At 55.3% G+C, this 25364-nt stretch overlaps 4 protein-coding genes across 7 annotated transcripts; 1 reads left to right on the forward strand and 3 right to left on the reverse strand.

The window, feature by feature from the left end:
• Positions 1-665: 665 nt before the first annotated feature.
• Positions 666-4963, reverse strand: SYNGR3 (synaptogyrin 3). Of its 2 annotated transcripts, XM_028529401.2 has the most exons (5): positions 4648-4908; positions 2966-3279; positions 2522-2759; positions 2162-2304; positions 666-2087 (listed from the first exon to the last, which is right to left on the reverse strand). In XM_028529401.2, the coding sequence occupies exons 2-5, from the start codon at positions 2966-2968 to the stop codon at positions 1878-1880; spliced, it is 594 nt and encodes a 197-aa protein (XP_028385202.1). In that variant the 5' UTR covers positions 2969-3279; positions 4648-4908; the 3' UTR covers positions 666-1877. The 2 variants fall into 2 exon arrangements, with proteins under 2 accessions (XP_028385202.1, XP_028385193.1); XM_028529392.1 differs by lacking the exon at positions 2966-3279 and having other exon boundaries at positions 4648-4963.
• Positions 4964-10334: 5371 nt separating this feature from the next.
• Positions 10335-13459, reverse strand: GFER (growth factor, augmenter of liver regeneration). Its single transcript, XM_028514228.2, has 3 exons — positions 12684-13459; positions 12080-12276; positions 10335-11122 (listed from the first exon to the last, which is right to left on the reverse strand). Exons 1-3 carry the CDS (start codon positions 13404-13406, stop codon positions 10960-10962), a joined length of 1083 nt encoding a protein of 360 aa, XP_028370029.1. The 5' UTR covers positions 13407-13459; the 3' UTR covers positions 10335-10959.
• Positions 13460-14351: 892 nt separating this feature from the next.
• NOXO1 (NADPH oxidase organizer 1) lies at positions 14352-17983 on the forward strand. 2 transcript variants are annotated; one of them, XM_036021053.1, is made up of 8 exons: positions 14352-15795; positions 15902-15985; positions 16134-16209; positions 16312-16492; positions 16642-16823; positions 16928-17041; positions 17330-17447; positions 17530-17983. In XM_036021053.1, exons 1-8 carry the CDS (start codon positions 15724-15726, stop codon positions 17795-17797), a joined length of 1095 nt encoding a protein of 364 aa, XP_035876946.1. In that variant the 5' UTR covers positions 14352-15723; the 3' UTR covers positions 17798-17983. The 2 variants fall into 2 exon arrangements, with proteins under 2 accessions (XP_035876946.1, XP_028380975.2); XM_028525174.2 differs by having other exon boundaries at positions 15905-15985.
• A 127-nt stretch (positions 17984-18110) lies between these two features.
• Positions 18111-24311, reverse strand: TBL3 (transducin beta like 3). Of its 2 annotated transcripts, XM_028521722.2 has the most exons (22): positions 24196-24311; positions 22757-22808; positions 22579-22674; positions 22444-22491; positions 22181-22322; positions 22014-22098; positions 21760-21930; positions 21601-21676; positions 21424-21517; positions 21164-21345; positions 20937-21078; positions 20800-20858; positions 20611-20714; positions 19947-20094; positions 19626-19856; positions 19483-19553; positions 19240-19396; positions 19098-19156; positions 18727-18830; positions 18561-18632; positions 18327-18485; positions 18111-18239 (listed from the first exon to the last, which is right to left on the reverse strand). In XM_028521722.2, the coding sequence occupies exons 1-22, from the start codon at positions 24234-24236 to the stop codon at positions 18130-18132; spliced, it is 2403 nt and encodes an 800-aa protein (XP_028377523.1). In that variant the 5' UTR covers positions 24237-24311; the 3' UTR covers positions 18111-18129. The 2 variants fall into 2 exon arrangements, with proteins under 2 accessions (XP_028377523.1, XP_028377515.1); XM_028521714.2 differs by having other exon boundaries at positions 22579-22808.
• Between the last annotated feature and the right edge of the window lie 1053 nt (positions 24312-25364).

A 25364-nucleotide genomic window follows, 5' to 3' on the forward strand; every position in this document is an offset into this window, starting at 1 on the left:
ATGCAAATTGCACTGTTACCATTGTTCTCGTTAGCAGTGTAAGATCCAAAAGTTCTAAAGAAAATGACATTTGTATAATTAGTAAAACTATCCTTCAAGAAAATGGAAATCACGTAGACTCAGTTTACATCCACTGCCTGATGAACTTCTAAAGATATACTCCCACAAGAAATATTTAGTTATCCTGCTACTATAAGAGGGATAAAAGAGATGGGCATCTCCCCAGCATTTCAGAGAGCCAGCTCTGAGCCATTCCATTTCCAACCCAGTGTGATTGGTGAGGGGCTGGTGGGCCTGGAACCCCCAGAACATGGAGGTCAGCCTGGCCTCCACCTCCCTGTCCCTTCCTCGATTCTGGGGCCTGGTGCCCTTCAGATCTCAGCATCTGCCACTTAAAGGGGTAGGGGTAGAAATGAGTTCAAGAGCATCTGGGCCACAGTAAACTAATTTACAGTCTTTATTTTTAATTTTAAAGTTTTATTTATTCATTTTTAGAGAGAGGGGAAGGGAGAGAGAAAGGAAGAGAAACAATCAATGTGTGGTTGCCTCTCACACACCCTCTACTGGGGACCTGGCCCACAACCCAGGTATGTGCCCTGACTGGGAATTGAACCGGTAACCCTTTGGTTCACAGGCTGGCACTCAATCCACTGAGCCACACCAGCCAGGGCTCCAGTCTTTATTGTAAAGAACTTGCAGCTGGAACATGGGACACTGAAAATACACAATCACGGATTGTTCTTTCAGAGGACAGGGAAAATCCATATATACAAAAATTGTAAACATGTTCACTTAAATATCCACACATAATTGATCTATGCTACAATGTACAGGGTTGTCACTCAATTGCAACTCCAGAGGGAGGTGTCTGTTTTTAAGAATTGAATGTGGCAACCGCATCTGGTATAATGTGAAAAGCCAGCTTTGAGCAATGCATGAGTAGTCAGCTATACAGAGGGACCCCAACCTTGGACTGGGCCTTAAAATGGGGTGCAGGGTGGGGAGTTGAAGGACTGGTCTAGGAAACCAAGGTAAAGGGGTTTGCACAGAATGGTGTCTCCAGGGCACCATGGGCAAATGCAGCCTCTCTCCTCTCCAGGGCTCGTCTTGCCAGGCACACAGGTGTCCCAAGCCTCCCTTGGGTAAGTCTTACTGAAGGGCTGAGAGAAGGCTGGTTGGTGCCCAGGCCTACAGCCATGCTGTGCCTTCCTGGCCAGAACTGCCCACTCAGGCAGAGGCCTGGGGCGGGGCATGGAAACTACCAGATGAAACTTGAAGACTACAATCACAACATCAACAAGGCCAGGCTACTCTAGTGAGCAGGTGAGAGGAAAGGGAGGGAGGCTCCAGAGAGCACATGGCCCCGTGCGGTGAACCACCACAACAGGAGCAAGAACTGCCACTACCCACGGTGACATGAGACGGGGAACAGTGGCCATCAGCCATGTTCCCTGGGTCATGGCATGGGGGTGGAGACAGTGCTGCCCCCAGTCTGGGGCAGGCCCTGCACCTGGCTATGGAGGGCAGCTGGATCCCTCACTCCAGAGTGGACAGATAAACCCTGGGCTGGCTGCCTCATGAGGGGAATGGCCCTCTGCGCAGGCTGATCCACTGGAGGCTGGAGCACACATGTCCAGGGCTGTGCTGTCCCTTCCTCAAGACTTCAGGCATGGGGCTGGAGAGTAAAGGTACTTACTGGGGAAACTTGTGGGTACAGCCCTGGCACCCTGGAGGCTATCCTCTCTTGGTCCCAGACAGCCCACAGTAGCCACTTCTCCATTCCTAAAGCTGGACTGGGACCTGAGGGAGGTCGCAGGAGGCCGTGGGCCCTGCATTGGTGGGGCAGCCTTCCGGCCCTAGTCTGAGCCCGCCAGCCACTAGTAGGCGGGCACCTGGTACCCTTTGGTGCTGGTATCCAGGGTCTCGGTGAAGGGTGGGCTCTGGTAGGTCTCGGTATCCTCCACACCGCTGCCTACTGGGTAGCCGGGGTAGGCCTGCCCCGCCCCGGTGCCCAGCTGTTCGGTGGCAAAGAGCGACATGTCGGTGCCTAGGCGGAACCGCTGCAGGGCCTTCACGGTGAGCGCCACCTGAAGAGGAGCCCGGGGTCAGCCAGAGCGAACCCAGCCTGGCCCGGCCCTCAACGCCCGCAGGCCACACTCACCCAACTGAGGATGGAGAAGAAGCTGAAAGCGATGGCGGCCCGTGCTGCGTCTCCAGCCTGCTTGGTGCCTGGACCGGGCGCCGTGCGCTGCCACTGGTTGGTGAGGAAGCAGAAGCCCACGAACCACAAGAAGGACCAGAGCGCTGCGAGCAAGGGCATGGGTTAGGCGCGCTCCGCTGGAACACTCCCCTTAACCAAGATGGGAACAGGTTTCCGAACCCCTGGAGGCCCGGCCCAGACCAGTTTCTATCCCACCCACCTGAGAATCAGAAGCCAACCTCCCCGCCCCACCCCCACTGCCCCCTGGAAGCCCCAGGCGCTCCGTCCCCGGATTGCCTCTCCTCGCCCGGCCACACCCACCTGAGAAGCCCAGGTCCAGCAGCACCGCGCGACGGCGGTCGCGGACGCTGCTGATCTGCTGGAAGCGCAAGTCTAGGAACAGGAAGGCTGCGCAGGCGAGGAAGGCGCCGAGGCCGAGCGTGACGCCGAAGCGACAGGCACCTGCGTTCCCGTTAAAGACGCAGCGCAGCTCCGGACCACTTTCGGAGTTCACGTAACCCTCATTGACAATGGGCCCGAAGACGGCGATGGAGAACACCTGCGGGCGGCGAGTGGCGCTCAAGCCCTAGCGGTGACGGCCCTCCCTGCCGAGGACTGAGGTGTGGCCCACTGCGTGCGGCCACGCCTTCGGGACTGTCCCTGCGTTCCCTTGCGGCACAGGGCCCCTGTCTCTGGGTGGGGGTCTTCGGGTGCCCTTCCCTTAATACCTCCCTCAGTTATTTAGTAATTATGGACAACATGTACCATTTGGTGAGCAACTCCTATGTCCAGGCACCGTGCTTAAAACTGCTACTTTACATGTGTTCACTCATAGAATGCTCCCAGAAAATCACGAAGGTGCCATTCATTGTTCTTATTCCCTTTACAGATGAGGAAATTAGGGCTCCAACAGGTGAAGTGATTTGTCTGAGGTCCCATTGCTGATAAGAGCCGGGGCCGACATTCGAGCTGGGTCTTCCGAACTGCATGGGCTGGTAGTGTCTCTTCACGGCCCACTCAAGAGTGTGGGAACAGAAGCCTTCACCTGGACTGGTGATTCCAGGCTTGAGCCGGTGGTGCTGGGGGAGGTAGGTATGGAGCCGGGAGAGAGAGGCCAGAGTGTAGGGGGTGCAACAGAGGGGCAGCCGCACACGGCTGTGGGCCAGGCCCTGTGTGGGACCCGCCCGCAGCATGCAGGAGCTGTGCAGCCCTGCTTCCTATCGTGTCATATGTAGTGACAAGTTCAGTTCATGGGATGTTGGGGAGAGAGAGAATGCCCAACTGGCGTCCTATACTTGTGGCACTCAAGGGGTGATGACCCCACATTACTATGATTAATTATTAATGCCATACATCAGTGTTGGGGCTTAAAAGGCAACAGGATTGACCTCTGCATTTCAAACATCTCCCTGCCGCCACAAGGGCGGGGAGGCAGGTAAGAGGTGGACCGTGGTCATTTTAAACCAGACGCTGCCCTTTTAGCTTTGAGCAGGCCTATGTTTCAAAAAAAAAAAAAAAAAGAAAAGAAAAAAGATCTCCAGTTTAATTTCATTTCTCTCCTTCCCCACCCCAGCGCCTAGAGACTCAGTCAAGAGGGGACCAGGATGTGGACTTGTACCCCAGGAGTGGTCCACAAGTTGAACCAGAGCTGGGACCAGAAGGTAGGGTTCCCGCATCCTGGTCAGGCCAGAGCAACTCCCCCCTGAAAAGGCAGAGTCCCCCTGCAACACCCTGGGCACCGCCCTACTCTAAAACCAGCCAGTAGGTGCAGCTACCACCAGCTGCTACCTCCAGAACTCAGCACCCTACCTCCCATCTCTCCTATTTGGAGAAGTGGGAAGGAGGAGCAGGTCACCTGGTCTAGGGATGCCTCAGTAACTAGGCTGCCCCCAGAATCTGCCCCTTCCACACCACCTCCAGTCAGCCCTCCCAAAGCAGAGCCCCATCTGGCTGCCCCACCCAGGATACCCGAGCACCCCCCAACTCACAGATGAAACTGGGGGGCCTGGGAAGAGATAGCTCCCTTCGAAGGAGCCTGAAGGATATGTGTGCAGGAGAAGCAGGGGAGAGGCTCTGCCTGATCCTCTCAGGCTCCCGTAGCCCCCTCCTGGGGCTGAGAATGCTGGCCGAATCCCATCCCCATCCCTGTGCCTGCTTCCAGGTCACAAGAATGGGAAAAACGGAGTGAAGGCTGAAAAGGGGGACAATAAGACCTAAGGAGGAATTGGGGGTAGGGTCGGCGAGAGGTGATCTCCTAAGGTCCCAGGTTGTCGTCGCCGACCCCTCCCCCGCCCGCGGGTGGGCGCGCCCGCCCGGTGACGTCACCCCAACCTGCGGCCAGAGGGGGAGGGGGCCGGCAAGGAAAAGGATGGGGGTGAGGGGTAAGGGGTTAGGAACAGGAATGGAAGGCGAGGCGGGATCGGGGTATCGGGGCAGGTTCCACTCACCCAGGACACGACCCGGAGCACAGTCTGGGGCCGCTTCGCGAAGCTCACAGGGTCCAGGGCAGACCCCGCACGGCCTGCTCCGAAGGAACCTCCTTCCATGGCCGGCCCCAGCGGGCGGCGCGCCCCTGGTGCCTTCAGTCTCTGGGTCAGTCAGGCCGACCCCGCCCGAGACCGCCCGTGGCTGCTGCTGCTGCGGAAGGTGCTGGTGCTGCTTCTACCTCTAACGCCTCCTGGGAGTGCGCGCTGGCTGCAGCGGGGGCGCGCAGGGCGGGGCCGAGCCCGCACCCCCCTCACTGGTCCACGCGGGGCTAGAGCCCTGCGCCCCTCAGCCCCGCCCTCCTTCCACCCCACAACAGCAGCCTGACTCGCCCATCACAATCATGGGGCAGGGGCAAGGGGCTGGGGCCCCCACTGCCCCTCACAAGGAGAAGTCAAGCAGTATAGGCCGACACGGGGTTCCGCCTTTGTGGTAACCCCGAGGGATGGACAGAGGGCACCTGACCTGGCTCCTCTGAGCAGGGCCCTTTCATGAATGTGTAACTGAGGCCCAAGGGCTCCAGTATCTTCCCCCAAGACCTCAAGAAAGGGGAACACAGATCCCTGGCCCTGGTCTTCTGCAGACTCTAGGCCTTTTCCCCCAAGACCCCCCACTACACCCTAGCTTCTTCAAAGGGTTCTAGCCTTCCTGACAGGGAGGGAGAATGGCCTCTGCCCCCAGGGGCACTTGTCCAGGTGGGTAGAGCCCACAGGCCAGTACAGGTGGAAGTTGGGGCGTGTCTGCTCCTCTCCTGTGGCCATCTGTGGCCAGATGTCATTTCAAAGATGCTCTGAGTCTTCAACACCTCTGGGTTTTCTGGACTGACTTACGGCTGATGTAGTTAGTTTGAGACCAAGGAGTGCAAAGAAGTATCAGAGATAGTTCGGCTGATATGGGACTTACCAGCCCAGTGCTACTGCTGGGTCTTTTCCACAGATCCCTGGACCCCCAGTTAGACAGTAATCCTTTCTTCAGGGTCCTTCCAGCCCAGCCTAGCAGGAGCCCGAATGACTCTTATGTTTCTATCTAGGTCATTGATAAGACAAGTCACATTTGTTGAGCATTTACAGTGCCAAGTACTTCACATTTACCTGTGGGGGTAGGAACTATTACCACTCCCATTTCTCAGGTGGTAAATAGGCCGGTTGAGTTCCTGGACCATAGAAACTGATGAACTGGGACTCAGGTCCAGTTCCTGTCATGGCCTCTGTGAACAGAGGGTGGTGCCTGATGCAGCCCCCTGGGGAACCCATCCCAAGGCAGGTGTGGCCAGAGGGGCTGCCCACCAGTCAATGCCTTACACTGTGCATCCAGTCCAATCGCCTCTCCCTGTCAGCAACTGTTGTGTCTTGATCTGTGGCACCACCACTTGCCCCTTTACTAGGTCATTTGCATCAGCACCCAAACACGGTGCACTTCTATGTTAACGAACATCCACTCTTGACTCCAGCTCCCCCACCACCTGTCCCATGCCACCGCTCCCTTTAGTCCTAGGGCCAATTCAGATGCTGAAGTTTCCTACCCTCCTGGAAAGGCTTCTTAGATGTCATTCTTTCCTCACATTTCTCTTACTTCATATGTCCTTTCTTGTTACCCCTTTCAGGTTCCCTCCTCTTGTCCCACCTGTGACCATCAAGCTTTAGGGACCCCAGGACACAATCATAGCTCTTCCCTTTCTATGCTCACTCTATTGGACTAAGTGCCGACAGCTCCAGCCACACCCTCCCTCAAACTAGAGGCCCATTTATCTTAGTCTGGTTGCCCTGAAAAACTGCAGCAAAGTTTAAGAGTGTTATTAGCGGGGAGAGGGGCTGGAAACTCGGGAAAGCTAGAGTTAGGGAATAGGGAAGTGAAGCAGGGAAGAGGAGAAATACAGGTGGTCTGTTCCTGACCTGACCACACTGACTCACAGGCTCTTGGGAAAGGCCAGAGAGAATGGTGCTGGGGAAGGAAAAGCAACTTACCTGCTGGCTACCCCCTGCCTATTTTTTTATTAAACATATTTTACTGATTATGCTATTACAGTTGTCCCATTTCTCCCCCTTTATTCCCCTCTTCCCTGCACACCCCCTCCCACCCATATTCCCTCCCCCTTTAGTTCATGTCCATGGGTCATACATATAAGTTCTTTGGCTTCTACATTTCCCATACTATTCTTAACCTCCCCTGTCTATTTTCTACCTACCATCTATGCTACTTATTCTCTGTAACTTTTCCCTCTCTCTCCCCATCCTACTCTCCATGCTGATAACTCTCCAAGTGATCTGCATTTCTGTGACTCTGTTCCTGTTCTAGTTGTTTGCCTTAGTTTGTTTTTGTTTTAGGTTCGGTTGTTAATAACTGTGTTTGTTGTCATTTTATTGTTCATATTTTTTATATTCTTTTCCTTACATAAGTTCCTTTAACATTTCATATAATAAGAGCTTGGTGCTAATGAACTCCTATAATTTGACCTTATCTGGGAAGCACTTTATCTGCCCTTCCATTCTCAATGAAAGCTTTGCTGGATAGAGCAATCTTGGATATAGGTCCTTGCCTTTCATGACTTGGAATACTTTGCAGTCCCTTCTTGCCTGTAAGGTCTCTTTTGAGAAATCAGCTGACAGTCGGATGGGACCTCTTTTGTAGGTAACTGCCTCCTTTTCTCTTGCTGCTTCTAGGATTCTCTCCATCTCTTTAATCTTGGGTAAAGTAATTATGATGTGCCTTGGTGTGTTCTTCCTTGGGTCCAACTTCTTAGGGACTCTGTGAGCTCCCTGGACTTCCTGGAAGTCTATTTCCTTTGCCAGATTAAGGATGTTCTCCTTCATTATTTGTTAAGTTTTCAATTTCTTGCTCTTCCTCTTCTCCTTCTGGTACCCCTATGATTTGGATGTTGGAATGTTTAAAGATGTCCTGGAGATTCCCAAGCCTCTCCTTATGTTTTTGAATTCTTGTTTCTTCATTCTGTTCTGCTTGAATGTTTCTTCTTTCTGGTCAACACCGTTGATTTGAGTCTAGGTTTCCTTCCCATCACTGTTGGCTCCCTGTACATTTTACTTTATTTCGCTTAGCAGGGCCTTCATTTTTTCCTCTAATTTGCAAGCAAATTCAACCAGTTCTGTGAGCATCCTGATAACCAGTGTTTTGAACTGTGTATCTGATAGGTTGGCTGGAGCTTTGATCTGTTCTTTTCTTTTTTTTTTAATGCATTATCATTTTATTATTCATCATGAGATTGATCTTTTAAGATTTTATTTATTTTTAGAGAGGGGAGGGAGGGAGATAGAGAGAGAAACATCAATGTGCAGTTGCTGGGGGTCATGGCCTGCAACTCAGGCATGTACCCTGACTGGGAATCAAACCTGCGACACTTTGGTTTGCAGCCCGCGCTCAATTCACTGAGCTACGCCAGCCAGGGCCTGATCTGTTCTTTCATTTGGGCAAATTTTTTTTTTTTTTTTTTTTTTGTCTCCACGCCTATTACGTAGTGAGGGGCGGAGCAACCCAGGTTGCTGCGCTGACACTGTATGTGGGGCAGGGGTCCGAGAGGGAACAGTGCTGCTTGCTCCGCTCTCTGCCGGATTTCAGTCACTTCCCCCACTACCCACAATCAAATTGGGCCCTTCTGGTGCTGAGTCCCAGTGTGTGGGTCTCTCCAACGAACTCTCCTGTAAGGCTGTGAGTTTCTCCCACTGCCACCTCAACCCTCGCAGGTGTTTTCAGTCAGAGGCTTTGAGGCTTCATTTCCCCAGGCTGGAACCCTGAGTTATGCGGTCTGTCTCACTCCCCAGTTATTCCTCGGGGTTTATCTGCACTGGAATGTGGAACCACCCATTCTGCCAGCCGCGGCCTTGCCAGGAGTCCTCTCTGACTAGCCGCCCGACTCCACCCCTCCTACCAGTCTGGATGAATGTGTCTTCTTCAACTCCTTGGTTGTTGGACCTTCATACAGTTCGATTTTGTCAGTTCTGTTTTTTTGTTTTTAAACTGTTGTCCTTCTTTTGGCTGTGTGAGGAGGCAGTGTGTCTACCTATGCCTCCATCGTGGCCAGGGGACTTAGAAGTCCCCTGCCTATTTCTTTGTGTCACCTGGCCCCTCCGAGTACTGCCTTGTGGAAGCCAGCACTACTGTGAGAACAGAGGAAGGTGCTGAGGATGCCGTGGCAAAAGCCTGCCCTTTGCCTAGGGAGAGGCTGAAACACTGTGGGGATGGGGTGGTGGAACTTTGACTACAGAGATGGGACACACTGTTGCTGAGCCATTGCAGCTGGGAGCCAACGCCTTGGAGCAGGTGTGGCTGAGCAGATCAGAAAGGCTTAAAAGCTGGGTCCAGGTCACTTCCAAACCTCCTCCACTCACAGCCATCTCCAACTCACTGATACACACAACAGCTCTATCCTTACAGCTTCTTGGGACAGAACCGCAGTCACCTTTGGCTCTCTCTCTTGGCTGTTACCTTCAAGAGTCCATCAACATCCTCTCCCATCCACCCTGGGGCCAGCTTCCCCCTCAGCGGCCACATGGGTGCCTGCCCTCCCTGCTTCCACCCATGCCTGCCTCATCCTAGCTCAGAAAAACCTTTCAAAAGTCACAGGTCAGCCCTGGCTGGGTCAGCTCAGTAAGTCTGATACGTCTAAGTTGCGGGTTCAATCCCCATTCAAGGCACACACAAGAAGCAATGAATGTATAAATAAATGGAACAACACATCAATGTTTCTCTCTCTTCCTCTCTCTAAAAAAAAAGAAGAAAAGAAAAGAAAAGAAAAGGGAAAAAAGAACACAGTGAAGTTCCTAGTTATTAAAAAAAAAAAAAAGCTCTGGCCAGGTAGGTCAGTTAGAACACTGTCCCAATACACCAAGATGGGTCTGATCCCCAGTCAGGGCACACACAAGAATCAACCAGTGAATGTATAAATACTGGAATAACAAATCAATGTTTCTCTCAAAAAAAAAAAAAAAAGTCACATCTTGCTATTCCCTGGCACCAATTCCTCCAAGATCTTCCTGTCACAAAATCTGAGTGTTATGCCCTGGATGGCGTGGCTCAATGGTTTGAGCACTGGCCTGCAGGATGAGAGGTTGCTGGTTCCATTCCCAGTCAGGGCACATGCCTGGGTTGCAGGCCAGGACCCCAGTTGGGGGTGTACAAGAGGCAACCAGTCGATGTTTCTCTCCTTTTCTCCGTCTCTAAACATAAATAAAATACTGTCTTTGGCCCTGGCCAGGTAACTCGGTTGGTTAGAGCATCATCCTGATATGCCAAGGTTGCAGGTTTGATCCCTGTTCAGGGCACACATAAGAATCAACCAATGAATGCATAAGTAAGTGAAACAATATATTGTAAATAAGTGAAAGATATCGATGTTTTTTTCCCTCCCTTCCTTTCTGTAAAAAAAAAAAAAGTAAAAATAAAACCCCCCACATCCATGCTGAGGCCTTGATAACTTCATGCTACCTGACTCCCCCTCATCTCTCTGTCAACCCTCCCTCAGCTCCAGGAACTCAGCCCCCTTACTGTTCCTGGAATACCTTGGCCCACTCTTTCCTTGAAATGTCTCCTTCCTCCTTAGGAACCAGAACCTGGACAGGAAGAAGGAGCTGACCACAGCGGGGTGAGGGCGGCCCTGTCCACCACCACAAGCCCCAGCACAAAACACAATGAAGCCAAGTTCTCAGTCACTTCTTCAGCATTTTATTTTGGTCTCACGCTCCAAGGAAGCTGGCCCTAGGACGCCTCTGACAAGACTGGAAGGCCATGTACTGGACAGAAAATGGGCTGCAGGGTCAGTGGACCCTCAGAAAAGAACCCTGCCTGCACTTTCCCTGCCTGTAAAGACCAAGCAAGGTAGAAAGCTTAGACCCCAGGCCTCTTTCCTGAAGTGCACACAGCCTCTGGGGCTACAGTCACTGTGGTTGTCCCTAGCTACTCACTGGGGAAACAATGACCTGGTCTTGAGTGTTTTGTGGGACAGGGGAGCCCAGCAAACCCTATCTCCTTCCTGTGTGGGGAAGTGGGCATCAGGGTATGAGGTAGGCAGGAGGCTGCATCCAGGACAAAAGGGACAGACTAGGCTGTTCCTACTCCTTGACCTGTGGCCCCCACAGGGCCTCGGCTGAGGAGGCCATAGGGGTGCCTGCAGAAGGAACCTTTGAAACCTAAGAAGGAAAGTGTCCCCCAGACACTGCCTGTGGACCAACCAACAAAAACACAACAGCTTCTGGCTCTGCTGCACTTTAATAAGTGCCCTGCCCCTCTCTAGCCAGGTAGCCCCATGGGCTCCAGCTGGCCGCCCTCTAGTCGCAGGAGCCGTCCTTCCAGCCATCACGCCAGCGCTCATCCACTTTAGAACAGTCGAAGTCTGGTTTGCCTAGCTTGTGGTTCACCTCGTTGTGCAGGCGGCACAGCCACTGGGTTAAACATGCCCGTGTGCGCGTGTCTGGCTGGTTCCTCTGTATCCTGCAGGGTCAGAAGCACATGTGGAATGAGGGCAGGCATTGATCCCACTGCCCCTGCCCCGCCAGCTAGTTCTTTGCCTGCTCAATCCAGGGAAGAGATGGGATGTGGCTGTGAGCTACTCCAGGTGTACCCTCATGTTCTGAGAGAGAGTAATTCCCAAATGAGGCTGGCCCTGCAGTGTCCAGGAGTGGTGGCCTCCTGGGCATGACTGCACCTATTTCTGCCATCTCTGTACCCATTTCCCACTGGGGAGCATGGTTGACACTGACAAGAGCCCAGGGTAAGACATTAACATAGACCAGGTAACTTTACAACCTCATAACAATCAGGAAGCTTCACCTCAGCTTGCCTGGCCCCAGGCAGTGTGTGGAAAGGGTGGGGCCTGCACAAAAGCATAACTAAAAACCAGACTGGTTTCTTAGCACATGGGGCCCTGGAAACTCAGCTCAGCAAGAGCTCTCGTTCTAACTGTCCAGGCCTTAAACAGCAAGGGCTGCCCTAACCCCTCCCCACATCTAGCCTAGAAACACCTATGGGTGCCAAACAATGGCTCTTGGGCAATCTAATCAGCCATGGGCCCTTGTAAACAAAAGCAGTGATTTTTCAAGGTCTTGAAACCACAGTCCTGCTCCAGAAGTCAAAATGGAGTCCTCCTTAAATTGCTGGATCCTCTGTTAGTACTAAGCAAAAGACCTCTCCAGGAAAGCCCTTCCTCCAGGCCCTTGGCTGCAGAAAGCAGTGGTGCCCAGGAGCAGCCCCAGGCTGCTTGGCCTTTGATTGCTCATATGATCCAATCCCAACTCTGGGCATGGTCCCTGCTCTTGGCAACCCTCTGCCAGTCTCTGCCATCTCTGCACCTATTTCTCTAGGATCTCCTTTATGATATCAGTCAGAGGCCCCAAGTCCAGGCTCCAGGTAGAATGCTCTGTTGCTTGCAGACGGTACAGAATAACTTACCTCTTCCTTATGTCTTCTGCACACTCCTCACAGGGGTAAAACTTGGAAAATAAATGTATGAACTGGGTCATATCTTGCTGCTGTTCTGGGGTGGGCAGGTCGGGGTAGTAGGCAGCCAGGGTGTGGAGAACAGACCAGCTCTGTCGGCCCAGTTCCTCACGATCCTGAGGACAATCTTCCCTAAACTTGCTGTCCCGCTGAGGAAGGAGGCCAACCAAGGGTTAGTTCAGTCTCCCCCGACCAGAAACCTACAAAGCTCCCCCTTTTCCCTCCCCACCTGGAGGCCCACTGACTCGACATTAGTCCTGCAGCAGATTCAGCTCACGTAAGTATGAAAGCCGAAAGACCAGAGCTACCTTAGGAACAAGGTTCAGGAATAGTCAACTCTACGGGGCATGTCTCTCTTGCAGAGGACCTGTGGGACCGCTCCGCCAGGGCCAGGGCGGATCCCCTGGGATTGCGCCGCAGGGATTGCCCGAGGTGCCTGAGAACAAAATGTGGGGGCCACAGGCCAGGGACCGGGAGGGAAGTCCTGTGCGGGCCGGGGCTGAGGTGGGCAGGGCTCGCGAGCTTCCGCGAAGAGGTGACCCCCGGGAATTTGCACCTTCTGCTGCGTCCGCATCCACGACTTGAAGTCCACGCAGGCACGGCAGGGCCGTCTCCGGGTGGTGTCCTCGGAGACCTGAGAGTCGGGGGTCGGCACCAGGGTTGGAGTCGGGGCCGAGGCGGCGGCGGCATCTTTTCGTCCTGCGCCGCGGCCACGCGCGTCGGTCACCAGGTCCTCCATTGCTTCGGAGCGAGCGCCGCCGGGCAGAAACGAGAAGAGGCTCCCGCCGCCGAAGCGCCACCGTTCGCTGGGTGCCGCCATGTTGCCCGCGCAGTGCCTGACGGGCCAGCTCGGTCTCCAGAAGGGCCTCCAAGTCGACCTCCAGGCCAGTGCGCGCGCGGCTGCCAGAACTCGGCCACAGGAGCCCGGTGCGCACGCTGCAGACTCGGGGGTGGAGGCCGAGCTGGGGTTAGGACTGGGGTCGGAGTCCCGCGTGGAGGCAGGGTCTGGCGTGGAGACGGAGCTGGGAGCTGGGGTCCGTACCCGGGAGGAGGCAGAGCCCGAAGTACGGGTTCTGGCCGTGGACGCGCGGGGAGCCCGGGTCCTGGCCACGCCCCTGGGCCTAGTACTGCTGCCGGAGCGTGGCTTTTGTCCTTCATGGCGAGGCTCCCGCTTCCTCCAGTAGAAGAGCAGAGTGTTGTGGAAGGTGCGCCGCGGCCGCGCCGTGGACTCGGGCTGCGGCCGAGGAGAACTCCGTGTTGCGGCCCTCGACGCCCCCATCTCTCCGCTCTGACCGTTCTGTGTGCCAGTGGCCCGACTCTGTTCCTTCAGCTGGGGGCACACCCCACAGCCGGCTGCGTAGCGCTATGGCAACGTAGGGCAGGGCACTGAGCGCACAGAAGGTGGTGAGCTCTAGGGCTCGAATCTGGGGGGATCAGCTCCCCCCCCCCCCCCCCCCGTCACGGCCGGCGCCATGGCAACGAGTGCAAGGGAAAATGGGGTGGGACAAGGGAGGTGGTGTGTGGGCGTTTGTGTGAACCGAAGGGCTCCGTATCCTCTAGCTTGCATGAAGGAGTTAAACTCACGTCACAAGTGGCCTCAGGGATACCTCTGTTTCCATACGTACATTCATTCAATCCGCAAATATTTGTGTAGCGCCTAATTTGATCCAAGCATTATTCCAGGCAAGGTGGGGAACAAGATACAACTGGACCTCCTCAGCTCATAATCCAGTGGTCAAGACGGAACAAAAAAAGGAGTTACGCTAATAAATGTTCACTCTCAAACTATGGCGGGGGTCATAACTATAACGATGTGGTAAACTCAGAATTCAGGTGGCCTCCTTGAGAAAGTGACCCTTAGGCAGAGACCCGAAGGATGAGGAATCAGCTGAGGACAGTCAAGGACAAGGCTGGACGTGGGAGGGTCTTGGCCTCTTGCATGGGCAGAAAGACAGTGAGGCAGGACCCAGGGTGGGCAAGGGCCCATCAAGGACCTTAGCTGCCATGACTGGGAATTTATTCCAAGAGCCTTCAGAAGTTACTAGACAGTTTTGGGTAGGGCTACTTCTACCTGACCCCATTTCTGTTTTGCAAAGATTCCTCTAGAAAGTGAACTTCAAGGCCCTAGGTGGTGTAACTCAGTGGATTGAGCATGGACCTGTGAACCAAAAGGTCATTGGTTTGATTCCCAGTCAGGGCACCAGTCAGGCCAGGTGCCCAGTAGGGGTCATGTGTGAGAGACAACCACACATTCATGTTTCTCTTCCTCTCTTCTTCTCTTCCCCTCTCTAAAAATAAATAAAATCTGAAAAAATAAATTAAAAAGTGAACATGGGAGCGAATGAAGAGCATGGGCATTGGGTAGTTATCCAAATAAGAGATGAGGGTAGGGGCTATAGAGAGGGAGAGAGTGGGAAGGGTCCAGATTGCAGAGAATGTGGAGTGAGGTTGTCAATTTGGGAAGTTGAGAGAGTCTCAGGTGTTTGTAAATTGGCCCTTCCCTAGCTTCTGTACTTTGTCTTGCCAGTTCCAACCTGGACCTTGCCAGGCCAAGCACCCTCAGCATAGCCCCCACTGAGGTCGAGGACTTAACGGCACTCTGCATGTCGGGCCTATGCCAGCAGTGTTCACTGTCTAATCCAAAACTGGGAAAGGCTTGAAAGCTTCAGAGAGAGCTGCTGGAGGGACACACAAAAGCCCTTTGTCCAGGCACCAGGGTGGTTCCCTGGAGGAATGCTCTGGAGGCTGACCCCTCCCTGAAGGGCTTGGGGTGGGGTGGGGGTCCTCACCCAGAGCTGGTATCCCTATCAGCAGGAAGAACTACTTTGGGCCAAGGTTAGATGGGGCCCCAGAAGTCTCCCCTGTAAGGAAGCAGCCCAGAATTGTGGGGCACCAGGGCACACCCTCTGGAGATTCCAGGGTCTTCTCACCACCCCAATGGGGGAATGGTTATTCCTGATCACAGAGGCTGTGTTTGCAGTAACTTAATAAATTGTAAATTCAGAGGCAGCTCTCAAAACAGTCTTAGTCACCCCCACCACCAAGTGCTGGCAACTGTAGAGATGGACCACCACAGAGAGGGGAACCTCCGGGGTGTGCCTGAGGTCCAGCTCTCCCAAACACATAGAGGAAAGCTGGCATTATTCACTTAACACAAATTTCCTCCTTGGGGACATTGAGAGATCTTTTCTCCACTGTAAGGATGAAGCCGATACTGATGACAAGTGGTGTCAGTGCTCCAGGCAAATTCCTGAGGCTCTCACCAATCCCAGCATTACACAGCACTGTGGGACAGCCTGGAGGGTGGGCCAGGCCTGGCGAGGAACTTTGATGGCTCTTCCTTCTCCTCCTGCACTGCACTGGAAAGGGGCAGGAGGGCCTCAGGCAGCAGTCTCAGCCCCGCCCCCCTTCCCACCACTGCCTGTGTTCTCCCTCCTACCCTCCAAGCCTGTTTCTCCACCTAGATCTTCAGTTTGGGGCCCAGTGAGAAAACAGAAAGACACAGGGGTAAGGCAGTGCTGCAAGGATCTGGCCTCTCAAAGGCTGACGGGAACTCCAATCAGTCTTCTGGGAGGGAGCCTCACTATCATCAGGCCATGGCTATGGCAGGCCCGCGGCACCCGGTGTCAGTACACGCAACAGCGCTGGTGCAGACAGAGAGGCTCCAAGTACGATCTGGTCACTGCCAACCTCAGAAGGAAATAGGGAGGTAGGGCGGAGAGGGAGGGAGTGCATGGGCCAGTCCTTCCCAGGTGCCTGCACCCTTTCCTCTAGCAGACATTTGCCTTCTCTGTGCGCTGGTCAGACAACAGCAACACCTTCGTGCAAAGGAGCTGTGACGAGTTCAGGAGGCTTCACGTGAGTGAACCTGGGGTGACCCTGACGTCCTACAACTGAATGACTCCCTGCCCCAATGCCCATGCTGGCTTCTAGCCCCTAAGACTCCTGCCCTCCCAAGGTAACTCAGTGGGCTCTCAAAGACCCATGTGCTGGTTCTTGCCCATAGAAAACCCTCAAGGAGACCTTCCCGGTGGAGGCAGGCCTACTGCGGAGATCCGACCGAGTTCTCCCCAAGCTTCCGGGTCAGGCCACAGGGATCCTGGGAGGGGCAGGGGCGGCAGCAGTAGCCTGGTGGTGGGAACCTTGGGGCGGGGTCCTACAATCTGCCTGTGTGGTGCCCACAGACGTATCTGCATTGCTGTTGGCACGTGGGGGGCGCACAGGCCGCAGCCTGGCACACCTGCGGTTGCTGGAGACCTATTTGCAGATGCTGCTGATGGTAGAGCGTGTGTCTAGGGGACCAGCACTCACCAGCTTTTTTGAGCCGCGGCCTCAGGACCTGGAGCCTTCACTGCCACCTGGCAGGTGCCTGCTCAATTCCTAACTCCCTGCGGGAAGCATTTGGAGGATGGGGACGGCATGCTGGAGAAAGGGGCTAGGAGGTACAAGGCTGTGTGGACTTGTGAGGGGTGGCAGCTCATCCTCACACACCTCTTCTACCACCGCCCTTCCAGCCTGGTGATCTTGACTGTCCGGGAAGAGCCCCTCCCCTGCCCTGCCGGAAGCCTTGCCATTGGCAGCATGGTGACTTTGAGACTGCATTCCCTGAAACCCTTTAGCACCCATGACACAAGGGGCCAACCCTTTCTTGTTCGAGCCCAGGAGGGACTAGAAGTGCTGTTGCGACACCCCTCAGGTGGGGCTGGGCAGGTGTCTGGGGACTAACAACCTGCTGTCCCCAGGATCCCAGCATGCCTGGGGATCTGAACCCCTCCCCCCCCCCACACCTCTTGTACACAGGCTGGTGGCTGGTAGCTAACGAAGACCAGCAGATAGCATGGTTTCCTGCTCCCTACTTGGAGGTGGCAGCCCTGGGCCAGAGACAAGATGGGGGACAGCCCCTACAGGGTAGTGGTATGAGACTAACCCTCCTCCCTGCACCCATCACCACTTAGTGCGTGGCTGGGATACAGGAAGAACCTGACCCAGGGGAGGAATGTCGTGGACATACTAGGTGGTGGGTGGTGGCAGTCCCTTGGTGTGCCTGGTGCACATAGCAGGTGGGAGCCCTAATGGGTTTTAGTGGTCCCTGGTTTCAGCAGAGATCCAGCGTGACAGCCCAGAGGTGGGGATTCAGTGAGAGCGCGATGAAGGGACCAAGATGGGAGCCCCTGTGGTTAACCCCCAAGTGCCCACTTCCAGGGTCCCAGTTCTTTGTTTCCCGAGCCTATGATGGCAGCCAAGTGGACGAGCTGTCAGTGCCTGCAGGGGCAAGAGTGCAAGTGCTGGAAATGTCAGACCGAGGCTGGTGGCTGTGCAGGTGTGGGGCTTTAGTGGGGGAAGGGGGGAATCTTGGGGGATGGGCAGGGCCAAGTGCTGACCAAACCCTGCTCTTCTTGCAGGTTCAGTGGACGCACAGGTCTTCTCCCCTCTGTGCTACTGCAGCCAGATGGGCTAGGCTTGCTCCTGAACAGACCAGGACTCCACTCCGGGGCAGAGAGTAGGGAAGACAGGGTAGGGGAGGTCCAATACTCCCCTCAGTATCCCCAGGCTGTGACCCTTCCCCCTGCTGTGCCCACCCGCCCCCTGCAGAGTGCCATTCAGAGGTGCTGCTGCACCATTACCCGTAATGCACTGGGGTGGGACCCACAGGGTCAGGGACCTCCTTGAGGGTGTGTGGAACTACATGGAGGTTCCAGACCTCCATGGAACTCCTGGATTCCCCAGGGTAACTGACAGCAGCCACACCACCCTCAGGGCAGGGGAGGTGCATTTGAGGTTGGGAATCCCTGGCTGGCAGGGCCAGGGCGCTATACTCTCCCATTTCCTTTGAGTAAAGTTATTCTGATGAACCCACACCCAGTGTGCATGTGGAGGGGTGGGCCTGCTGGACTGCAGCTGGACCAAGGCACAGAGATGGTGCTTAGCCGAGGTTGGGGCCTGGGACTTGGGGTGAGACAAAGCCCAAACAGACACAGGAGCCTGGGATAGAAAAGTATGTTTCAGAGGGCAGAGGAGGCCGCAGGGAGGGTGGGCAGCTTCATGTTGTGCCACAGGAAGTCGAGAAAGGTGGCTGCCTGCAGGGTCCGGCTGAGCCGCTGAAAGTGCCGCTCTGGGGATGGAGGACAGAGATTGTTGGGGGGTCTGTGAAGTCTGGTTGGGCTACTCCCTCCCCGCCACCCAGGCCATGTCCATGTACCAGTGTAGGGCAGCAGTGCCTCAAGTGAGGCTCGCACACCCTCGTAGGCCAGCAGCTCTTCTGGGGCTTCGTGTCTCAGGAGCACACCCAACACGGCCTGGGCTTCATGGCAATGCCGTGAGTTGGTGTTCCATGTGACACAGAAGCGCAGCAAGGCCTCTGCAAGTGACAGGGATGGTCAGAGCTGCCCGCTGGCCATGCCACCCATGTCAGCCTCCACCCACCCACCCGAACCTTTCTGGTCTCGCCGTAGCCGGAGCACCGTGGCTTCCAGCTTTTCACTGGCCTCTGGGTCCCTCCGGATGGCTGCAGGAGGAAGATAAGACCCAGAAAAGGGTCAGGTCAGACCCGAGAGGACCCCCCACCTCCCACTGCCACCTGTCAGGTCCGCCGCACTGACCCTGGATAACACTCAGCACGGTGTGGGGCCGGTCTAGGGAGATGGCCAGGCCTAGCGCCCGAAGGTACCGCTTCTCCTGGAGCAAGTTGTCCAGTTCTTGCTGCCTGGTTGGGGAAGAAGGGAGGAGGACAGGGCCACAGGGCCGGGTCTGAAGGCAAAACCATCAGGGGGCTGGCTCAAGAGTCGGCAAACCAGACATGAGCACCCACTGATGGGGAGAGCTGTGAACCAAGCCTCAGACACCCCATTCCATATAGCAGGGGTGATGCTAACATACCCTACCCCAGGGGGAGGGGATGCTGATGCATGGGAAGTGCCAGACACATTGGTGGTACCCACAGAGAAGCTGGGTGGGGACCCTCCAGACTTACTTAATCATCTGTTCCTCCTGCTTGGCCTGCTCCTCTGCCTGCTCCTCCTCGGTAACGTCCTGAGGTCAGACTAGGGTCAGAACAGAACCCCATGCTACCCTGCCCACTCCATTCTGTGCACACCCCACCCAAACCCACACACCTTCCAGAGGATGACACAGGAGTCACTGGCGCCAGTAAGAGCCCGGTCATCCAGTTGGCTGCAGTGCAGCCCCCAGACCTTGTCCTGGTGGGCGTCCAGCGTCCTCACACACTCATTGTTCTTGATGGTCCAGAGCTTCACGAGCCCATCAGAGCCACTGGGTTTGGGATAGGGGGCAGGGCTCAGTACTTGGGACTGTCCCCCACCTCACCCCAACCACTGCCCTGTCCCCAGCTCACTCACCTGGACAGCAGCTGTGTACCACGGCTCACAAACGCCACCTTCAACACAGAAGCATCGTGCCCCTCGAATGTCTGCAGGGTTGGGACAGGGAAGGTGTGAGATGGCGTCAGGTGTGGGTCACACCTAGGGTGGGGGCAGCTTACCTTAAGGCAGCTGAAGTCCTGCAGTGCCCAGAGCTTGATGGTGCCATCAGCTGAGGCAGTGGCCAGCACCTGGTCCATGGGTGAGAACTGGACACACCAGAGGCCACGCCGGTGGCCTGAGAAGACACCCAGCAGTTGGCACTGTGGCAGAGCCCAGAGCTTGGCTGTGCGGTCCTGGGAGCCAGTGGCCAGCAGCTTGTCATTGGGGGCAACAGCCACACTATTGATGTCCTGGTGGTGGGAACAGGAGGCAGCTCAGCAACCCCTATTCCAGTAGGGGCCCTGCGGCACTAACCCCCCATGTACTGTGTGTGTGGTCACCTTGTCATGGCAGCGCTGTGTGGTCTGGGCCTGTAGGACGACAGGGCCACTCTCTGGAGCAGTGCTCTTGGACAGCAGGGCTTTGGAGAGGGGCCACAGCTTCACAGTACAGTCCTGACTACCCGTTACCAGGAAGGTCTCCTTCAGCCTGAGGCCCGATTGGGGGTGGGGGGAGAGACACCTATTGAGCTCTGACCAGCCTAGTCTGCCAATGCACCACAGCTCAGACCTGCAGGACCACAGTCTAGACCGGAGGGGCTGTCCGAGAAGGGAAATGGCCTCAAGTCCCCCAAACACCTCTGGGACCACATGCCTACACTTAAGGCCACACTGCCCACCCTTAGTACCACAACAGGTGACTCTGTCCCAATAATGGGACTCCCAGCCCTAAATGCAAAGAGCAACTTCTCCACCTGGACCTTATTCAGGGTCGTTCTCTCTGCCTTAACACCCTGCTCCTTTGATCTGCCCTACCCCACAGCCACTGCTGAGGAACGCTCCTCCAACACTGGTACCTGGGGTGCCTCTGGCCCGTTCCTTATTCTAGATCCCTACACTGAAGCTTCAAAGAGCAAAGCCAAAGCCACCATCTTCTCCTCCCCGTCCTCCTGAGCTGGAACTCCTCCATGTCTATGACACCCCAGACCTCAGCCCTGGCCCGTACCTAGAGCAGCAGATGGTGCCCACGCTGTGTGTGTGCCCGGAGCCCTGAGCCACACAGGTCACCTCGCCAGCCTTGTTCATCCTCCACACACGAATGCTCTGGTCCTGGGGACAAGAGGTGTGAAGAGAGAGGCTGGGCCTGGCTTTCCCACCAGGGACCCATACCTCCACACTTCTTGGGGTACCTCACCTTGGCACAGCTGGCAAAGAGCCACCCCTTCCGAAACACATCCAAGGCCAGGACAATGTCTGGGAGAAAGGGGAGGGAACGTGGTCAGAGATCAATTAAGGGAAGGGGTCCTGGGGGCGTCGACCGGGCACCCTCACCTGTGTGGCCATGGAGAATCTGGCAGGCTGATGTCTGCAGCTCAAACACTTTTAGGCAGGGGCTGTTGGAGGCCACGACGATGTGGGAGTCTTTGGGCCCCAGGAACCGGACATCCAACACCTCCTCGCTGTAGCCGGCAAACTGTAGGGTAGAGAGACACAAGCCAGGGCCTGTGTGAAGAGGGCCAGTGTTCCCAGGCGATGGGTTGACTAGGGACAGTACTCACCTGTTTCTTCAGCTGCAGGGAGTGTGCTTCGTAGAGCAGAAGGTTGTGGTCAGCAGTGACACTGAGGAGCAGACCAGCAGATCGTACCAACGTGCAATAGGTCAGCTCCCGCCCAGGGCCTGGCAGCTGCTGCTGTGCGTGTACACACTGCCCAGAGGCTGCCTCCCACACACGCAGAATGCCTGTGCGGGGACAGAAGTGGCTGGGACTCACAGGTCTGTGGGCCCCCAGTCCCTGCTGCCTGCTCCAGCTTCACACACCTTGGTTGCCAGCGGTCAGGAAGTATAAGCCCGTGGACTTCACACCCAACTCAGGTGCCAGCTCCTCTGGCAACAGTACTGCGGCCTCCACACTCTGAAGAGGAACAGGTCAGAGGTGGCAGCCCCACCCTCCAACCCTGCCCCACTCACTGGCCTCGATCACCCTGGTGCTCCTACCTCAAACACCGGGACAGTCCTCAGGGCCTGGTGGCTCTGCAGGTCCCAAACAATGCAGATCTTGTCCCGGCCGGAGCTGGGGGAAAGAGCCACCTCAGTTCCCAAGTCTCAGCTGTGGCCCTCCCCTGCCTGCTAAGGCCTGGGTAGCAGGCCACTGACCTGAGCATGGTGTGGCCATCGGCACTAAAGGTCAGCGAGGTGACAGCACTGTAGTGGGAAGTCAGTACAGCCAGACACGACTGACCCTGCAGCGACCATATTCGGATGGCAGCATCTGTGGCTGAGGAGAAGAGCAGCAGGCGTGCCGGGTCCGGGTGGAAGGCCACCAAGCTGCAAGCGAGTAGGTGGGGCAGGTGAGCTGTGCCACCTCAGTGTGATGGCCCACTCACGCAGTCTCTGCTGCCCCTACTCACTGCACGACACCTGGTGAACCCCGAAAGTGGTGCGTCCCGTAGTGCCGCACGATGTCCCAAATACGCACAGCCCCATCACAGCCGCCTGTGGAAATATGTTAGAGATGAGGGGCTGGTGTGCCCAAAGCTCCATACTCATGTGCCCACCCACCCAGCTGAGGCCCTACCTGTGGCTAGTAGTGTGGAGGTGGGGTCAAAGGCCATGGTGGCCACAGGGGCTGTGTGTATCGCTTTCCACAGGCGGATGACACTGCCTTCTCTCCAGGCCCAGTGAGCCAGCAGTAGTGCCCGGCTGGCTGTTACTAGCACCTGGGGGAAAATACAGTTCAGGGGTGTCGGGGGGCAGGTAGAGACATGGCCACCCATCCTTATAGACTCAAAGTTTGGCTGGGAGGTACCGGAGCCTACCCCCTGCCCCTACCCCACATACCTCATCATCAGGACTGAGATCAAAGGCAGTAATGTCCTCGTGGTCCTCCTAGGGGTGAGAGTGGGCACACAGAGTACCATGAGAAGAGGCTGCTTTTCCGCACTAGTCCCGAACCCTGGCTCTCCCTGCCCTCACCTGCTCCAGGCTCTGCAGAACAGTCCCTGAGGCCACATCCAGGATGTTGACTTTGGTTCCACAGACACAGAAGAGGTGCTGCCCAGTCTGGTCCAGCTGGTGACAGGGGGGTCTCAGCCAGGGTAACACGCTGCAGTCCCTGCCTGCCCCACCACTCTGCCCCTCCCTGGACTGGTACCTGCACTTTCCCGCCCTTGTAGAAAGGCTCGATCTTGCGCTCCACAGCATAGCTAGAGGTAGGAAGAGGGAGAGAGTGAATCACCCACCCCTTGGTTCCTAGTGCCAAGCCCTGTGCCGGGTGCTTTTGAGTCCCTGGATGGTGCTTGATCAGTAGGGATGGGATGGTGCTCATTATGAGTTCTTCTCACAGTTGTGAGGTGGGTGTTGGTATCTCCTTGTTACAGAATACTTGAGACCCAGAGCTGGTCAGTGATCCACAGAGGAAACCACAACAGCACATGCAGTCCAACAGCCCAGTCTTTCCAGAGATTCCCCAGGCCTTGGGGGCCCCCTACTGGCCACAGGAGGTCAGGTTCGGGTACCAGCCCACAGAAATATGCTCAGCATCTTCATTCCTGAGGTCCTGCTTGAACCCTTTCCCAACCCTTAATCCTTCCTCCATTCCCAGCCTGGCCTGCATCTCAGTCCCCAAGCAACCCTATTCTCTTCTTCTCCGCTGTATTCACACTGGTTCAGGTTATTGCACCGTCCCTTGAGAGCTGTTCAAGCCTCTTCACCAGGTCCCTACCCACTCACTCGACCCCTGATACAAAAAGGCCTGCTAGAACATAACTCTATTTTTTATGTCATCACCCTGTCTTAAAACCCTCTCCTCTCTTTATGTTTCCAAGACACCGCCAGAAGGGGCCACTGCTGACCTCCCCTGTTTTGAAGAGGCTGTTTTCTATAAGTAGCCCGGATCTCTCCAGTTTTCAGTGGCACCTGACTAATGCCACTGGGGTACTGCCAAGATGAAACAAAGCCTCCAACTCCCGAACCCAGTCGACTACCCACCGGGGCTTCTTTTGCTAGTGCTTGTCACAGACACTGATGGAAAGGATTTGCTTACTACGATTATCCCATCAGACTGTACTCCACACAGCTGTGCTGAGTCTGTTCCTCTAGAGACACTAAGCACTTAGGTGTTCAGCAGAGGCTTGGGGACTGAGCACAGGATTCAGGGCTTCCAGGCCCATCTCCTGACCTCTCTTCCCGCTCCCTGGAGAAGAGGGACAGCAGGTGAAAACCCCCCGCCACCTGCCCGAGATCAATTCTTCTCCGCCACCTCCCGCTCCATCCAGGACCAGCCTCCACTTGTACTCAATCCGTCCATTCTTCCTTCTCTGGGATTTCTCGTCACCACTCCCAAACCGGGTGCTAGTTTAAGTAACTTACGCTGGCTACGCCCAACCGGGCTCCAGTGAACCCCTCCCCGAGAGCAGTCATTGCCGCCTCTCCCACCTTATAATACTGTAGCCACCACGACCCCGCAGACCAGTCCGTACACAATCCCTACCGCCTCCCCAAACCCGAATGGACACCCGGTCCACGGCGGGCGCCTTAGCTACTCCGACTGCGAACCCGATTCCCGCTCACAGCCCCAGCACCCGGGCTCACTTGGCCTTGAAGCGGCTTACTCCGACCACTGCCTCCTCCATGTTGCTGTCACCGCCGCCGCGTGAGGGAGACCTGTGCGCTACTCTGCGCTGCCGGCGCGCTCTGATGGCGTTACTGCTGTGACGTCATTAATACCGTGCCACCGGCGCCATCGTTGCTGTGGGCAATGGTAACTTGTGTCAGGAAGTGAAATTTGCGGAGGCATTTCGAACCTGAAGTTTGGGATATACCATAGCTTTGACGGATGCTTTAGACTTCCGGGGGACTGGGTTCTCAGCTATCTGGCATTTTTATTTATTTTTAGAGAGAGGGGAAGGGAAGGAGAAAGAGAGGGCGAGAAACATCAATGTGTGGTTGCCTCTTGCACACCCCCTACGGGACCTGGCCCGTCGCTTAGTCAGGACTGGGAATCAAACCTGAGACCCTAAGCTATACCAGCCAGGACTTGGCCTTTTAATTTTTTACGTTGTTATTGAATTTATCGGAGTGGCATTGGTTAATAAAGTTATGTAGTTTTCAGGTGTACCATTCTAGAATACCTCATCTGTATATCTGGCTTTTTAAGGGAAATTTAGAAAGGCATTTGTAGGAAATGTTTACTAAAGTAATCCTAATGATCCTGTCCTCTCGTCATTTTGGGATTTGGGGTGAGCGCATCCGAGAGTATATAGAGTCTTGAAAAAGGTTCATGGCCTGGTATGAGAACACAGGTAAATGAATAAATCGGGTGATTTCAGAGTCGTTTAAGTATTTGAGGACATTTGTGTGCAAAGTACTGTTCTAGGCACGTAGGAAACACTAGAGAAGAAAACGAAAAACCCTGCTTTCAGGTAATTCACGTGCTAGTGGGGTGGGCACTGAGTGGCAGGGCAAGGAATAATAGTGGCATTTTAAATGATTAGTGCTGGGGAAAGGATTGGCCAGGGTTGGGAGTGGAGTTTAGGGGCTGCGATTATAAATGGCAGCCCCTAAACTCCTTCATGGAGGTGACACGAGCAAAAACCTGAAGTAGCTGTAGGTGAAGTAGGGAGCCCTGTGGTTATCTAGGGGAACAGTGCTTCACGATAGGCACGCCTGGAGCTAGGAGCAGCAACAGAAGCCCCTGTAGCTTCAGGGAGGGAGTAAGGAGAATATAAGGGGAGGAGGTCAGAGGTAATGGAGTTCCTTGT

The sequence above is a fragment of the Phyllostomus discolor genome, chromosome 3, assembly GCF_004126475.2.
Source record: "Phyllostomus discolor isolate MPI-MPIP mPhyDis1 chromosome 3, mPhyDis1.pri.v3, whole genome shotgun sequence".
NCBI lineage: Eukaryota > Metazoa > Chordata > Mammalia > Chiroptera > Phyllostomidae > Phyllostomus > Phyllostomus discolor.